At 36.7% G+C, this 17,516-nt stretch overlaps 2 protein-coding genes, 1 non-coding gene and 1 pseudogene across 4 annotated transcripts; 2 read left to right on the forward strand and 2 right to left on the reverse strand.

Annotated features, from left to right (window-relative positions):
• Positions 1–67: 67 nt before the first annotated feature.
• cni (cornichon) lies at positions 68–1,976 on the forward strand. The gene is made up of 4 exons (XM_053756587.1): positions 68–285; positions 356–468; positions 940–1,083; positions 1,822–1,976. Exons 1-4 carry the CDS (start codon positions 136–138, stop codon positions 1,847–1,849), a joined length of 435 nt encoding a protein of 144 aa, XP_053612562.1. The 5' UTR covers positions 68–135; the 3' UTR covers positions 1,850–1,976.
• A 2,488-nt stretch (positions 1,977–4,464) lies between these two features.
• Positions 4,465–13,137, forward strand: LOC128676456 (UDP-glucosyltransferase 2-like; annotated as a pseudogene).
• A 290-nt stretch (positions 13,138–13,427) lies between these two features.
• LOC128676448 (KIF-binding protein-like) lies at positions 13,428–17,129 on the reverse strand. 2 transcript variants are annotated; one of them, XM_053756560.2, is made up of 3 exons: positions 17,018–17,129; positions 15,832–16,826; positions 13,428–15,026 (listed from the first exon to the last, which is right to left on the reverse strand). In XM_053756560.2, the coding sequence occupies exons 2-3, from the start codon at positions 16,793–16,795 to the stop codon at positions 14,194–14,196; spliced, it is 1,797 nt and encodes a 598-aa protein (XP_053612535.1). In that variant the 5' UTR covers positions 16,796–16,826; positions 17,018–17,129; the 3' UTR covers positions 13,428–14,193. The 2 variants fall into 2 exon arrangements, with proteins under 2 accessions (XP_053612535.1, XP_053612536.1); XM_053756561.2 differs by having other exon boundaries at positions 13,776–15,026; positions 16,998–17,079.
• On the reverse strand, positions 15,157–15,275 carry LOC128676846 (5S ribosomal RNA). Its single transcript, XR_008405469.1, has one exon. It is a non-coding gene; the product is annotated as a 5S ribosomal RNA (ribosomal RNA).
• Positions 17,130–17,516: the final 387 nt, after the last annotated feature.

Genomic DNA, 17,516 nt, shown 5'->3' on the forward strand with positions numbered 1-17,516 from the left:
ACTTCCCTTGTCATTGGCATACTTGTCACTATCAATTGCTGACACTGATGTCAGGTCAGGGCGTGTTTTGCATTTGCAACTGCAACTTACAACTTGGTTCTTTGATTTTTGCTGTTCTTTTGAGTTAAAGTCAAAATGGCGTTTAGCTTTCCTGCGTTTTCATATATTATAGCTTTAATAGTTGACGCCTTCCTTATATTTTTCTCTATTTTTCATGTTATAGCATTCGATGAGTTAAAAACAGATTATAAAAATCCTATAGATCAATGCAACAGCCTAAATCCAGTACGTGTTTTTTTTTGCAACATTCCCCCTGACTTGCTAATATCAAAATAACAACTTATTTTTGTTTCAGCTTGTGTTGCCGGAATACTTACTGCATTTATTTATTAATCTGTTATTCCTATTATCAGGAGAATGGTTCTCTTTGTTGATAAACATTCCTTTGATCCTATATCACGTTCACAGGTAAAGTTTTTAGGTTATGTTTATATTAAGAATGCGCTCAATGATATCACAAGGTCCACTTGTGATATCAAAAGTCGACCGTGTGATAAAATAAGTACAGTATTCTTTCAAAATTTAACTATTGTGAAAGAGTGAAAAAACAGTGCAGTTATAATGCACTGGTTCTGAAGCCTTACACTAACAATATTGATTTGAACTCTGTGATTGTTTCTAATCAGTGTATAAATTGATTGTGATTCTTAAAACTTACCTACACTGACCAATTTTATGTCTGCATTTCTCTTATAATTGTGTATGTATGGAGGATGCTAATCCCATGAGATATATTCCCCTAGGAGTGAAGCCCAGAGACTCAGTTGGTATATAATGGAAACCCAGTTGCATTATCCATAAAATCATGCTGCACACACATTCAATGTGCACTGTCCTTATACATATGCAGTAAATAACTGTTGTTATATATATTTTTAGATATTATACAAGACCAGTGATGTCAGGGCCTGGCCTATATGACCCCACAAGCATTATGAACGCAGATGTCTTAACAATTTGCCAAAGAGAAGGTTGGATCAAACTAGCTTTCTACTTGTTGTCATTCTTTTTATATCTTTATGGGTAAGTACATAAAATATTGATTTATATACTTTCCGCTTCATTTGGTTCACACAATGGGTCATTATCAATACTTGTAATATAAAAAGATTGGTTCATGTTGGATATAAGCTTAATAAACAAATAAATATATTAGGACAAATCACACCAATTGAACTAGCCCTAAAGTAAGTTCAAGACTTGTGTTACGGGATACTAACTCAACAATACTATATTTTATAACAAATACATATATGTATAGATAAACATCCAAGACCCGGGCTAATCAGAAAAAGATCATTTTCCATCGTGACAGGGATCGAACCCGGGACCCCTCGGTCCAGAGGCAAGCACTTTACCACTGCGCACTGAGGTTGTCAAATAAAATAAGCTAAAATACAACAGAACTTATTGTTTCACAGGAACAATGAAAAATAAATAATTATTTATTCATGATGTTTATTTGCATATGAATATACTGAAAAACTTCCATAATTAATTCAACTTTTTATACTTCTACTCAAAAAGTTGTCTGTTTTAAATTATATACAGTATCCACTAAATTTTCATTAGAATGCCAGGTATTTATTTACCATTTAGGTATACCAAGTATGGTGAAAAAAAACTCGCATACCTGATATCAAAAGTGCTAACACTGACCTATTTTTTTTATCCTAGAACATTACATTGTTTCTGGCCAGTATTTTTATTAATAGAAAACTATTGGCAGATTAAGAATTAATTTGGTTTTTTTGTTTTCAGTATGATTGTTGTGCTAATTGCTGCCTAAGAGTTATTGTTCTCCAATAAGTGATAACCTGTTAGTCCCTGTGAGGAGCCAATGCAACAAAGTGGAAAGCTATTTATGTTAGAGTGTGATTGGACAGTATTTTATAATAAAGTTTCTTATTAATTTACATGCAATATTTTAATCATAAAACAAAACCTTAATAATAAAACGACAAGTTTTAATTTACAAGACAATATATGACATAACGACTAACGCCATCTAGTGGCAAGTAGTCTCACATGCACTAGTAAAATAAAAGCTACTAGTTGGTCTGTGAAAAAACCATGGCCAAACCGTGCTGAGGGCGAAGTGCGGGTTTGCATTTCACTTCTCACTGTCGAATTGATTCGAAGTGAGACACAGCGAACCAATCATATTGCGGTGTGGTTGTCGTCGCGTCACAATGGCGCACGTTGATTGGTTAGCTACGTCTGACTGCGAGTCGACTCGATGGTGAGATGTAAATAACAAAGTCGCACTACGCACACTGGTTTGTTCTCGATGATTAGCTCTTCGTAGATCTCGATGTACAAATGAATGAAATTTGTACTTACTATCGGGACACCCTCGTGCTATCATTCTTAAAGCTAACATAACTATACATGAGATAGATTGGTATACAAACTTGTACTGCACGAGTTGGATTCGAACCTGGGACCATTCGATCATAGACGGACATCTTCATAATCACCAAACCTCTCACTGTTCCAGTCCCTAGTAGTTATTAAAATTTTCATATTAAAAGCTACAGATGATATGACAAGTAGTAACTTATAATGCGAAAGTAAGTTTGTTACCTCTTCACGCATTATCTATTGGACCGATTGTTATGAAATTTGGTGCACGGATAGAAAATCACATAGGGTACTTTTTATCCTGAAATTCCCCCGGGAGCGAAGTCCCGAGGCGCAGCTAGTACATAAGTAGTACTCTTTAAAATATCATGAAAAGGTACAAGGATGATAGGCCTTTCAAGTTAATATTGACCTAGGTCAGTTCAGTGGCTTTTGACCGTGATTTGGCGAGGTCATAGGCCCCGCTATCCGCCATTCTATAAACCGGTTCTTAGTACCAAGTATTTCCAGTTAATGACAATCAGTTACAAGATCAATGCCTTTATGGGAGTTTGTACAATTTCCGATCGATCGAAGCGATATTCCCAAAGAGGATTGATAAGCAGGTGGCGGGTAAAACCACACCAATTTTCAAAATTTTAAGGTTGTTGTAGATATAAATCGCAGCTTCGCTCCCGTGGGGATTTCGGGATAAAAAGTTACTCCAGTTTATATTTACCCGTGTACCAAATTTCATAACAATCGGTCCAATAGATTTTGCGTGAATTGAGTAACAACATAGGTACAATACTTCCTCACAAACTTTCACATTTATAATATTAGCAGGATTGATTATTATTTTTTGTAAAATAAATAAATTATACGCTGTGTTCTTGTGAACAGATTGTGCAGAACTGTGTCAGTAAAAGTTCGCAAAAATCGATTACGAAGCGAAAGTGAATATCTAGCGACTAAGTAGTTTTTGCCTCGTTTTGTATAATTTGTTGAGTAAGTACCTATCAACTTACCTACTTTGTTAGGTAGCAAAAAAAAACTATCTAGGTAGATATTATTGCCTGTGACGGTTATGATATCTGTATAGATGTCATTACCGTGTTGTTGTGACATTTTAACCGAATAAAATATCACAATAGTTAACAATATGTAGGAAACGGTACGGGATATCTACTTTAGGTACATTACATAGCAGGAAGCGGGATTGGACAAGTTTTCGGGACGAGACACGCAGCGGGAAACAGAAAATTGAAGTAAAGATGAGAAAAAATGTGAATTTGAATCATATATGTTACCAGTCTTACAGAGTACGCGATAAAATTACTAAGATTTTGCTATGAAATTCACGCGGGCAAAGCCGCAGGCAAAAGGTAGTAGCAAATAAAAGTAAGTAGGTAGGTAGGTATAGTAATAGAATCACTATTAAATCTTTGAATAGAATGCTAAAATAGTTTGCCTATATTTTAGTTCGATAGGTAGGTACTTAGGTATTTACAAAGTGTCGGTGTTTCCATACGTTTTTATTTATTGACTTTTAATTAGAATTTTCAATTCTAAGAACATAATTTATGTAAATAAATTACTTATGGTAATTGGCTATTGTAACTAACTTCACTTTGCGTAGCATTTAGTTTAAGACGGAAAAATAGTTCGACCGCCACAAGCCACAATCATTCATGATTTTCTTTAGAGTGATAAAATTACCTAGATACCTACCTACTATAGTAGGTAGGTACCTACTACATAGTGGGTATAAAATTAGGGCTCTTCCCGCTGTCTATCCAGTGTCCCTATATAGGTATGCTTAAATTTTAAAACTACCAACACTACAGATTTTGATGCCGAGTTTTTTTTTTATAGATAGTCCTGAGGAAGGTTTAATATGTGTATTATTTATTATGGTTTTACCCGAGCGAAGCAGGGACGGGCTGCTATAGTATTACATAAATGTAGACTACAACCTAATAGTTGCCAATTGGTTTAACGTCGTAGGTATAATGCCCTACAAATTGTCACCAATGCTTTGCGCGACAGTCGGCACTGAAAATAGCCGCGCCGATCGAGCGCGGAACCGCGGAACTATACTTGCAGTGTACCTACGCTACAGTACATCTTTAGCCTCCGCGGAAGGCAGGTCGCGATGCGCGCTCTTATACTAGCCGCACTTTTCACTTTCGCTCACAATGCCGAATCTGCACGCGTACTTGGTCTATTCTCCCATACAGGCAAAAGCCACCAAATGGTCTTCGAACCCCTGCTAAGAAGACTAGCTGAAAGAGGTCATCAAGTCACTGTTGCTTCCTTCTTCCCGCTGGCCAATCCACCAGAAAACTACACGGATGTGAGTCTCCAGGGAATTGCTGCTTTGGGAGTCGAAACTATAGATCTAGCGTGGTTCGAAAATCAGAATTGGTTATTGAGTGCGATCGGAATACAAAAAATAATAAATCAAATCGTCGAATTCCAACCGTTGGCTGACATGGCGTTGGATGTCTGTTCGAAATTGGTCAGCTGGCCGCCGCTGAAAGAAGCGCTGAGGAAGGAATACGATGTGGTTTTAGTTGAAAACTTCAACAGTGACTGTATGTTAGGATTGATGCATGTTTACGGAGTGCGCGCGCCCACAATCGCGCTGTTATCGAGCAACCTGATGCAGTGGTCGGCGGAACGAATTGGCGCGAATGATAACCCGTCTTACGTCCCCATTTTGAGCTCATCTTTCACCACGCGAATGAATTTCTTGGAAAGATTGGAGAATACGATTCTCAACCAGTATTACAAGTTGTGGTACAGATATTCTATACAGTTGAAAGAGCAGGAAATGATTGAGAAGCATTTTGGTAGGAAGATTCCGGATTTGGGAATTTTGAGCAAGAATATGAGTATGATGATGTTAAATGTGTTCCATAGTTTGAACGGAGCGAAGCCGCTCTTGCCCGGGCTGGTCGAAGTGGGCGGGATGCATCTGGACCATGCAGAAAAGCCTATACCCGATGTAAGTAAAACATACGTAATACATACCTAGTTTATAATGTGCGAATCTGATTTACAGTTACAGACTAGGCTAGGCAGCCGAGCCCTAAGGAAATTCGGGATAAAAGTAGCCTAGGTATATCGAAAATAAATAGACAACACTCAACGGCACACACTAAGCTTGCGTCGTGTATTATATCCAGGACCTCCAGATAGCGGACGGACGTAGGTCAATGCCACGGAGGTCATAATTGTTACAGATTTCATGCGAGCCACGTAAAATGATTTGATTTTATTTGAAATCTTGTAATATTTTTTCTTGACAGAGTCCATGAATCTCTTAAATACGTATACATTTTTTTAAATATATTAATAGGTAAGAAAGTGTACTAAACAATAAATTAAAACTTTCCTCGAAGAAAACTTTACATCTATACGAGATGGCAGCTACATAGGAGATCCTTACTACCTTATTTAATTACTTACTGAATTACCTAACTAGTTAAGTGTGCCGGCTAATTAGTTTCCGTATCGTTTACGGTCGCTCAAGGTTCCTCTCGTACGTGATATTTCAGTATTCACTCACTCAATCATAACATGTTGTTATGATGTCTCGTCTATGTTTATAGTCAACACCTTCATGCTCATTATCCAATCACGTGGATCAACATGATACAACATCTTCGAATTTGTATGTATTGCCGTTTTAACGCAGATAATAAGAACGAAATAATTTTGTACAGCATTATTCATACAGATCCTTCGACGTGCAGGTGGCAAGGGAGCGTGTGTGCTATGGTTTGGACAGAGTTACCGCACAGGCAAGCAGTTTCCGAAATCTTTCTCCATTTGGACATATTTTCTTTCTACTGCTCTATATCAGTGGCGTCTTGTTAGTATTCACAAATATGATTCGCCGTGTTGGACACGCTAAGTAGACGATGATTGGAATGCTTTTTCATTGCCTTCTCAAATTTTCACGCAATAGGTAATATCCACACGATGTTTTTCTTCGCCGGAAGCGCAATATTACCTACTTACTTCTGTAGGTACAAGCAAATCTAGGCTATTATCTAAGAACTTTTATGTTGGTTAAGTTGCTAGCCTTGCAAATGAAGAAATTGCAATAAGGACATTATTATAAATGCAGTTCCGAATGCGTATTTTTGGGTCACGATCTTCACCTTGGGATGCATCAATTGGCCTTTGGAAAATCTTTTAGGGAAGTAATATTTTTACCTTTTTATGGATGTCAGGTTTATTACTAAGGAAGTAAGTGTATGAAATACACATATGCAATAATCTTAACTTAACCGTTAAAGTTAATTCGCTTTTATATTACTTAGGTATAAGTAAATTTAAGGGACCAACACTGATCAAGAGTTTCTTTCGGCATTTCTTCTCAGCAGCGGTCGTTCCGAAATGTGAGTAGTTTGTAGCTTGTGAGAAACAAAAGAACTATTTAATATAAAAATTAACGTAAATGCCTGTGAAGGTCTAATTTCTGAATAAATGATTTTCAATTTGAATTTTACTTAATATACGTTTGTAATTTATTCTTGCTATATTTCATTATATCCTTAGCTTAAATGAACGAAACAAAACGCCTCGCTCGTTTACTAATAGACGAAAGATTCTGTTGTCTGACGAATAGTCTGGGCGTTTAATCTAATCTAGACTAGGTCATCTTATCATGCCCGATTATACTGAAATTGCTTAATCATTGCAAAACTAAAATTATTATTATTTATCATAATTAATTTCACAAGTGTAAAATAAATTGTTTCACGGCGCAAATGCTGGTGTCATATTTCATTAAAGCTGTCTAGTGGCAAGTAATCGCATACACACTAGTGAAGCTAAACTGTCAACCAATGCGTAGGGTTCCTTACGATTAATTGAATGATTTTGTCACGAGATGATGATAGAACGATAGCTTGCATTCAGGAAATGTCTCATAGTACTAATAGAGGAGAACAGGATGAGATTGTCAGACGACAATAAATATAACAAACTTCTTTTTTGGTCAATTTTTTTTGGTTCATTTATTCTTTTATCGACCGTGATTTTACTATGAAATTCACGCGGGCGATGCCGCGGGCAAAAGCTAGTAGTAGTATATAGTACTGTCACTCTGAGTCTGAGAGTTATCGTTGCACGCTGCGCCAACATGATTGATAATGATTATTGTTGTAGCACTATAATTAATACTGCATGTAACACTGTGTAACCTTAATTTAAGTAAAAAACATTATCCTTCTATCTCCCAACCAAAATATAGCCGCCTCGGCTGCCATCTCTGGAATTACGTACAAAAGGCGGCAACCGTACGCAGTCATTAGACATTGACATATGTGCCAATGATAGGTACAACAATTATATTCTGGGTAGGAACTATCTCATGACATGACATACCATTTGCTTTAACGACACTTTACATGATCTACAGACATACAGCTTCAATGGATTTGTTACAGACGGCCACTTGGAGGCCTTATGTCACACTCAATACATTTTTAAACCCCGATGCAAAAAGTGTTATAAATTTCACCGCTAAAAGTGTGTCTGTGTGTCTGTCTGCCTGTACGTACCACCGTAGCTCATTAACCGGTGAACCGATTTGGATGCGGTTTTTTAATTTGATAGCTAATTTTTATTCGGTGGTTCTTAGATATGTTTGATCAAAATCGGCTCAGTCGTTCAAAAGTTGTAGCGAAATGAATATCGAAAGTCGGGGGTTTTTTAATTTGTCTAACAAATAAACTTGTATAGTTTGTATATATATAAAAACATTGATGGATGTTTATCTGTAAGTATAATAAAAACTAGGTAAAATGTAAATATTTTTTTGTAAAACACATCATAGGTATATATCGTAAGATCTCATCCAGTGGCATCTACAATTATTGATCCAGTTACAATCAATTTATCGATCGACATCAATTGAGTCAATAAAGAAGCTACCTTCTTCTATAGTAGTGACATACATACATATCTACCTAGGTAATACAATTATAATACAATTTGGGGGTAAGGTCAAAAGAAACCGCTAATATCTCGTACGCCATCCGCGCAATAATTTGAAAGCTATCTACACAAGCAAACTTTATATTTCCATTTTCCCACGGCATTTTTCAGTACATGGAGCGTTTCATCAACGAGTCGGAACACGGCGTGGTGCTGTTCAGCTTCGGTTCCCTCATCAAGACTGCCACCATCCCGAAACATAAGGAGGATATCATCATCAGCGTCCTATCGAAGTTGAGACAGAGGGTCATCTGGAAGTATGAGGACAGCGGGGAGGAGGGCACGCTGGAAGGGAATATATTGAAGGTCCGGTGGATACCCCAGTACCAGTTGCTGCGTGAGTATTAAGTTAACTATCTATCCACAATTTTTATACTAGTAAAAATTTTCTATCGCGGACAAATTCTATAGGCAAATAGTTCCCCGAAGTCGGTGATTTTTACGTACATTGCTGTTTTTTCTGGTGATGATAAAACTTCACATATACAACATAATATATGAAAAATTCCTGAGGCATCTGGCAGAGTAAGGCGACAGTGTGCAGGAGCCATTACAGGCGCCTTGACAGCGACTTGGTTACACTTCGATTAAAGATGCTTAGTTACCTGCGTTTTCTATCAGTCACCTTAGAATAAAGAATAAATTGTCTGATCTAAGCCCTCAAATTAACAAAGAATGCGAAGTACTTCCGTTCAATAATGTGGTTCCACTAAAGTTTAATCCAGTCGCGACCTGTCCACCCACCAATGGGTCCACGGTAATTTCTGTTTACCCACATGCACCCACTGCAACCTTGTGAATGTGGCGGGAAAAATATATTCTTAAGTTTAATCTGAATTGTCGGCTCTTTAGCAAAGCGGAACCGATTCTCAATTATTGATTACTAGCTGCGTCCCGGGGCTTCGCTCACGTGGAAATTTCGGTTTAAAAAGTACTCTATGTGTTGATGAAATTCCAGGTTATGTTCTACCTGTGTACCACCAAATTTCATAACAATCCGTTATTTCGTAAATTTTGCGGAAAAGAGTAACAAACATACTTATATGCACACACATACATTCTTACAAACTTTCATATTAGTAGGATATCTATTTCAGCAACTTATTTAGGCATTGTAAAGTTATAAATATATATGATAAAGTTAAAATGGAAATTGTGTGTGAAAATCTAAAAAAAATAAATTCCTTAAAAGTTAAAACTAGAAGCTCGGGTTTGCGCAACTTAACATACTTACCTAGATATACCCTACCTTCAGTTAACAATGTTCACGGTAAAAGAATGTGGGAGTATTTTCTGCCATCTATATTGAATGAATACCCTAACAATATTTGTGAGCAAATAATTAATTTGGAAACCAGTATAACCAAATGTAAATTAATGCTTAAGAACTATATATTAACTGAGTAAATTTGTAATGAGTAGTGACTCGCCTTACCACGTATAAACCTATATAGGTTTTTGTTGGTAGTGCTTGTATTTTTCATATAAATTATTGTAACATAAATAAAGAAATAAAAAAAACTGTAAAACAATGGGATTAATTTTTTTATGAAAATGACGGTAAATAATATTTGAATCGATTAATCTTATTATTTACACGGTCTTATTAGAACTAGTCTTATTATTTACACGGAACTTGGTACTGTTTTTTCACAGTATATAAAACTTGTGGTAAAACGTGACCCTTGGGTTAGACTTACCGATAGTTGGACTTATCATCTCACGATAAAATAATTATCATTCTGAATTAAATAGAATAATGATCTCTGGTTGATGATATGATACAACGTCTCGTTTCAAGGAAAACATATCAAGTCCTCTAGATAACTCAACTTTAGTAACTTGACGTAGTCGGTATTTTAGTTTTACAAAAGGTGTGCTATAAAGTATTAATGAGAACGAAGATGTTCCACTCAAAGGATGTATAACGTATTGCGAGCGACGCGTGTGCATGTGTTCGTAGCAGTGCAAAACTTGATATACCGCACCGGGTCCATCGTCCATTATCATGGATTTGACAAATGTCTCAATTATGACCGCTTCATACACATAACATCTATGCCTTTCATTGTCAATTCCAGGTCATAAAAAGGTGGTAGCGTTCGTCGGGCACGGCGGTCTCCTAGGCATGACGGAGGCGGTGTCAGCAGGCAAGCCGATGGTGGTGGTGCCGTTCTTCGGAGACCAGCCCATGAACGCGGCGGCCGCAACAGCAGCAGGAATGGCGCGGACGGTGTCGTATGCCGACCTCACCGAGGAGTCGTTGAGAGCAGCTCTGAACAGCGTTTTGAGTGCTGAGTAAGTTATCACTCTCAAGTTATCTCTATTTATTTATCGTATGTGTGTGTTTTTGTATTGCAATCACGACTATCACGCATGGAAGCCGGAGGCCCTCCGTAGGTGTACAGCAGAATCTGTTTGTGGCAGATTGGACAGCTGGCTCCCTGCCTGACGTCAAGCTTCATTGGACATTTTATCCTCGTACGACTTACACGGGAGGGTCTTCCGTGGAGTGATTCTTTCTATCAGGACGACACGACGAGTGTCGACCGAGTAAGTTATTCATTTATTTATTTCATTGAAAAATTGACGGTTAGAAAACGGTCTGTCTGCTTCTCTCTCGTTTGAGACTCTTCGTCCCGGTTTCATTAGTTTTCTTCCCTCCTTCATTTCTCAGTACGCAGCTATTCTTGGTCGTCAGACTATTGGCAGTGTTGGGACCTTGGCATATCCTTGACGACATCAAGCCAGCACTTAGGCCGAGCTAAAGAGGCATAACCAAACATTTACTCCCGCTGTTTTAGTTTCAGCAGCAGTTTATATGCAAGATTTGCGTAACGTTAAAACAATATTCAGTGTGTGGTTTGGTAGAACTAAGTCCTGTCTTCTGGGACTTTTTCTGTAATATAATTCATTGCATTGCAAAATGTTTACGAATTAGTACCTAATAGCAGACTTTACTCTGCCATTGTGTCATTGATTGATTTGATGAGGTCATTGTGATTATTAATAGGTAATTATTTCTTTTTTTATATAATAAAACTATAAAACTATTTTTTTCCCTTTAACCTTGCAAATTTTCAAGAGTCTTCCTAGGTCAAGGGATAATAAAATAATGATTCAACATTGGCGTTTTATATTTGGTTATTGAATTCATAAAAACATTGGTTTTATGTCAAAAACTTTGTTTAAACATTGTATGTCAATGCGAAAGTTATAATAATTAAAATTAACTCTTAGCTAGGGTCATAGGTCAATGTGTTAAGAACTTGAGAGTAGGTATTACTAATAAACTACATAATATATGTATATTAACTCCTAAAAGAAAAGTTACGTACATACTTCTGTTTATAAATTGAATAGATTTCAATAATTAAATGAGATAGGAAACATATCATACACGATTAATTGCTAGTCGATAGCAATTTTCGAGAAGGCACGGAAGTTGTAAAAACTTTTTGGGAAAATTTCCGTGATTCCGATGAGAATTTCTTCAAAAAACGTCCGTAAATTAAGGGGAAAAAACTGAGAACAGTTTTTTCTTAATTTACGGACGTATAATTTACTTAAAGCCCATTTAGAAAACAGTTCTAAACTGGTTACTGTGTTTAGTTGCAGTTTCGTTACACTGCGCTGACTGTGCTGTCCCAACACATTATAAAATACTTATCCGTGTAGACTTAGATTGTATTGTACCAGCACGTGTCCCGTTTCGCAGTGTCCATCGATCGGCAGTTGTATACATTCCAACATTTATACAACGGCATTAACCTTTAGTCCATTCCTGTTTGGCTTCGTACCAGACTCGCGTAATTCTCTGTTATGTAACTTTAGTTCAGCCACTACCCACTCGTTACAGTAGGAACGTAAATTGCCGACGTATTTATAAACATGGCCTTTCTCTCTCTACCTCATCTAAGCGTTTTCCCAGTTTCATTCTCAGCCGTAAAGCATCGAAGCCCAGGGTTTAATTTTTTTTCCACTTCGCACAATCTTCGGCATCCGTAGTAGTTTTAGTCAGAAATTATAGATTTGCCCCTTCTTCTATTCCAGATTCCACAAACTTTTGTTTTTTTTTATTCGACAGCCGGCTTTATTCAAGTCGTGTCCACACTATGTATCTCGGCATGAACATTGCGTAATTTGTATGAATGCTTTTATTTATCGCAATGAAAAACCAGCAATGTATACCGAATCCATCAAAGTTCGCCGATCCTTTCCTCGATAGCGTGGAGCCGGCATAAAGGCACCTTCCCATGACTTTAACGACACCAGTGGCAAGTATACATACTACCCACTACAAAAAATTTGATTATTTTTTCAGAATACGCCTAAACGCGCGCAGACTATCGAAGATCTGGCACGACCGTCCAGCCAAGCCCTTGGACACTGCGGTGTACTGGACGGAGCGTGTGGTCCGCTGGGGGAACTCCGACCCACTGCACTCCACTGCCAGAGACCTTAGCTTCCTTCAACTAGCGTTGCTAGATGTCGCTGTTGTTGTTTTAGCAGCTGTTTTTGTGATAATCTTGCTATCCTTTTTAATAATATTTATAGTTTTAAGAATCCTTAGAGCCGTGTTTAATAGTAAGGATAAGGTGAAATTGCATTAGATTAGTTAGATAGAGAAATATGTAGACTTTTGCAAGCATTTAGTAAATAACATAATTGTGAAATAAATATTTGAAATTGAGGTAGTAAATATATTAGGACAAATCACACAGATTGTGCTAGCCCCAAAGTAAGTTCGAGACTTGTGTTATGGGATACTAACTCAACGATAATATATTTTATAACATATACATATATAGTTAAACATCCAAGACCCGGGCCAATCAGGAAAAGATCATTTTCCATCATGACCCGACCCGGGATCGAACCCGGGACCTCTCGGTTCAGAGGTAAGCACTTTAACACTGCGCCACCGAGGTCGTCATTAAGTATGCTATGAGTAACTTATTTTCAGGTATTTTATTGCGACTATATGTCAATAACAATAATACAGAATGTTGATCACAAGTTTTGTAATAGACAAAAATGGAAGTGACAAAGTTGCCCAAGAACTACTATATATATATATATATATATATATATAGTAACTAGGTGTTTTAAACATGTGATGTTAATTGTTATATAATTTTATTTCATTACTTAATTTATTGTTATTTTTCATAAGAGTAATTTTCTATCCAATCGTGTGGTTCGAGACTGGAACAAACTCAATGAGAATGTTTTCACTGCGCCTTCAGTCAACAGTTTTAAGAACAGATTGGATAACATCTCCAAACTTCCAAGACGCGCACGCATCAGCTTCATGAGCTGATAGTGTGTTATAAATAAAATAAATAAGGCATATGTCGATATTATATGTATAATACAGTCGTATTTTGCTTCGTTAAGATGTAATATAGGAAACTATGGAATAAACGACAATAATGTGTAAAATAATGTATATGAACAATTGTATGTAGGTGAACAATTGTACATGTCATAAATAAATTGTTATCTGTTTTAATTTGTTTATGTATGATTGCACAGTTCCTGCCAATACTGCTCAATCCATATCTTCGTTCCGACCCTGCTGCTGTTGTGGGTATTTTCAGAAAAACCATAAATAAATCTAATTTCGGATAATTCATCATAATTAATATTTTAACAAAAATTGCGATGAAACAAGATCATATTCCATTTTCCACAACATTAAAGTCCTTTAATAGTAAAAGCTTCAAATGTAAGCATATTTGTTGCAAGCCAAATTTTTGTTAAATAACGTTACTAATTCTGCGCAAGCGCTTCAGTCTCCAGCCTTTTGATTTTGATGGGTAATATTTTGACCATTTCGGTGCAGAGACTGAATTCTTCGTGCATTATTGCAGCAGCATCAGGGTCGTTCGAACAGATCTCAACGACTGCATTGTATGATTCGTAACTCTTCCTAACATTAATCAGTTGTCCATTTTTATCCACTGCAATTCTTTTCATACTATTGCGTCCTATAAAAGCGTACGCGCTTATAACTGGCCTGATAAGGTCAACATCAACCTTTGACGGCATCATACCATTTTTATCTTTGACAGAATTAAGAAAATGATCATAATTTTCAATGCTTTTCTCGCATAACATGTTAACTTTTTTCAAAGCGTGTGGAGTAGGCTTCTCTTTAGTATTGTTCAACTTATCCAATTTAATATTGAGTATATCTGAATAAACTTCACCGAGTTCGTACCAAAGTTGTCTGCAATACTGTAAGTAGTATGTTGGATTTATTTCTTTGATCAATTCTTCGAGCATATCTATGCGCCGCTTGTGCATTTTCGACCTCCTTTCGTCGTCTTCCTCAAAGAATGCCAAGTAACTGTACGACTGTGAGCTATCCTGTACCAACTCTACGTAATCCGATGCTAAAGAATCCAATTTATAATACTCTTTAGCTTTATTTAGCCACGTCTGGCAACATAAGAACACTTCGCGAGCGTCCTGGTATGTAAGTAGGAACTTGTCACTTATTTTATTCTCGTACTTTTTAACGTCGATATCAGGAAAAATTAAGGACCTCATGTTCCCGCCACATATGTTTTCAGAGTCGTCCAAACTCAAATTGGACATGTCTGTAAGAAGTATAAAAAATATATTAATAAAGAATAGGTATGTATCTGATAAAAGAAAAGTATTTTAATAAATAAAAAATAAATTCAATATAAAAATAATACAAACATATTTAAAAAAAAAACAATAAAAAGCCAACATCACGTGGTGTTCCCAGGCGGTCACCCATCCAAGTACTGACCACGCCCGACGTTGCTTAACTTCGGTGATCGGACGAGAACCGGTGTTTTCAACGTGGTATGGACGTTGGCGATGATGTTTGCGAAATATTGAGCCAGTACTTGGTCATTGAATTTTGTACTTACAATTTATTTCAATTTAGAAGAAAAAACATACAAAATTGCATTAAACATAGGTACATAATAATATTGATGCACAACAATATTGCTATATTTTTAATTGCTGCCTTTTATTATATTACACAGAATTTATAATAATACTGTGATGAAGTATATTTTATACCTCATCACATTATATAAGAGATAATTTAGTAAGTTTGTAGACTTCACATAATCAACCTCACTACAATGGAACTTTATGTTATGGCAATAGCGATAAATTTGCAATGATTTTAGATAGCTTACTGAGCTGTACACTATACTATTTGGCTGGAGATTTTTATTTATTTATCTCAGCCTCAGGGAATTTATTTATTTAGAATTTAGTTCCATAAGGCTTAACCCTTCACCTATTAATTGGTACTGACTAGTAACTGCCTGCCAGATAAGTTGTTTATGCTTATTGATTCATCAAGATCAAGCAATTAATAGAAACATTATATACAATAGAAGGAAAATCATAGCAAACCTGTTATAGCTTCAGTCATCCTTTCAGCATCATTCATCAGCCTCGCCTTAGATGCCGTCATCAGCAGCAGGCAGTACTTGGCCCAGCAACGAGCCACATCTGCAGACCTGTGCTTCAAAGTCTCCAATTTAGCCAGAAAAACTTCATCATCATCCCCACTTGCACTAAGTGAATCTTCATATGTATCAAGGATAGTTGAAGCAGCAGCCAAATGATGTCGAGACTGATAGAATCCATTTTGCTCAGCAAAAAATTGTGACAATGTAGCAGAGTTCAAAGCCCAGTCTATAGGTTCATAATCAGAATACTGGAGTTGCCTTCGCAATGTCACATGACAATACACAGCAGACTTCAAATTCTCTTTTAGAGACCCATATACCTGGGCCAAATAGTACAATGTTAGGGTGTGAGCCTTTTCGAGTAACATAAAATCACCTACCGCTGCTTCACCAGCATTGTTCATCATGTGATCAATAGGCAGAGGCATTTGTAAGGTGCATTTAAAACCCTCATACAGTTCCTTAGCTTTGAGCAGGAAACTTTTGGCTTTTTCAGGCTCATCCCTGTTTGACCAGAGTATGCCCAGATTGTTGTAAACATTGATCAGAGTGGTCACAATCTCTGGCTTGGAAGCATGCTCGGCTAGCAGCTCTTCGGCTTCCATCAAACCTTTTTCGCTGGACGCAAAGTCTTCTGTCTCCATGTCAATAATGCCTACATTTAGCAAAACAGCTCCTTGCATAGCTAATAGTTTTATTTGATCTAAATTTGACTCAGTATTCATAACGTTTTTCAAAGAATCGCGCATGCTGGTAAGTATGTTTTTGGCCTTGTATTTAGACAAATATGGCTCATTTTCGGGGTCATTTTTGCTGTCTTCGTCAAGTAATTTTCGCACTTTCCCATAATTTTCTTTGAAATCATTTATAATTTCTTTCTCCGTCATTTCAGTGTCGGCCAACATTTTTAGATTTATGGTGGATTCGTCATATAACCTGGAAATAGTAAACGATACACATATAAACATGTAAACAGATAGGTGGATGGGAATTATAAGTTAAATAAACCGAGTATAGTGTCATCAAAAATCTATTGTATTTCCAGCAAGATATTAACAAAAACATCAATAGCTGCCAGAACCAACAATTTAGATTTTAGATACCTACCTAAAACAATAATAACTTACTTGAGTATACGAATTTATCGAAAACAAAAAAATCTTGTATGTTTCAAAAAATCAAGCAAATCAAGAAGCATTCAATCAGCCGGCTTGACATGACACTTGACAATGGTCTGACATGTCAATCCTACCAAAATTGACGGGCACAAGAAACTAATTGGCACGGTGCGGCCTCAATTTCGATTCGATATTTGTAAGTTTGTAATGATGATCATAAGAAAAAAGTGTCTATATATTGTATTAGCTGCCCCCCAGGGCTTCCAGGGAATTTCGGGATAAAAACTCTATGTGTTATTCCAGGTTATTTTCTACCCGTTTACCAAATTTCAGAACAATCGGTCCAGTAGATGAAGAGGCAACAAATAAACAAACTTACTTTCACATTATAATATTAGTTGGAATAACAGACTCTTTAGATAAAATCAAATGTCTATGAACAAACTCCTCGCGGAACCGTATACCTTGATTGGATATTTCTTCGTGACCAAATGTTTACAACTCTTAC

This window comes from Plodia interpunctella, chromosome 16 (genome assembly GCF_027563975.2).
Source record: "Plodia interpunctella isolate USDA-ARS_2022_Savannah chromosome 16, ilPloInte3.2, whole genome shotgun sequence".
Lineage (NCBI taxonomy): Eukaryota > Metazoa > Arthropoda > Insecta > Lepidoptera > Pyralidae > Plodia > Plodia interpunctella.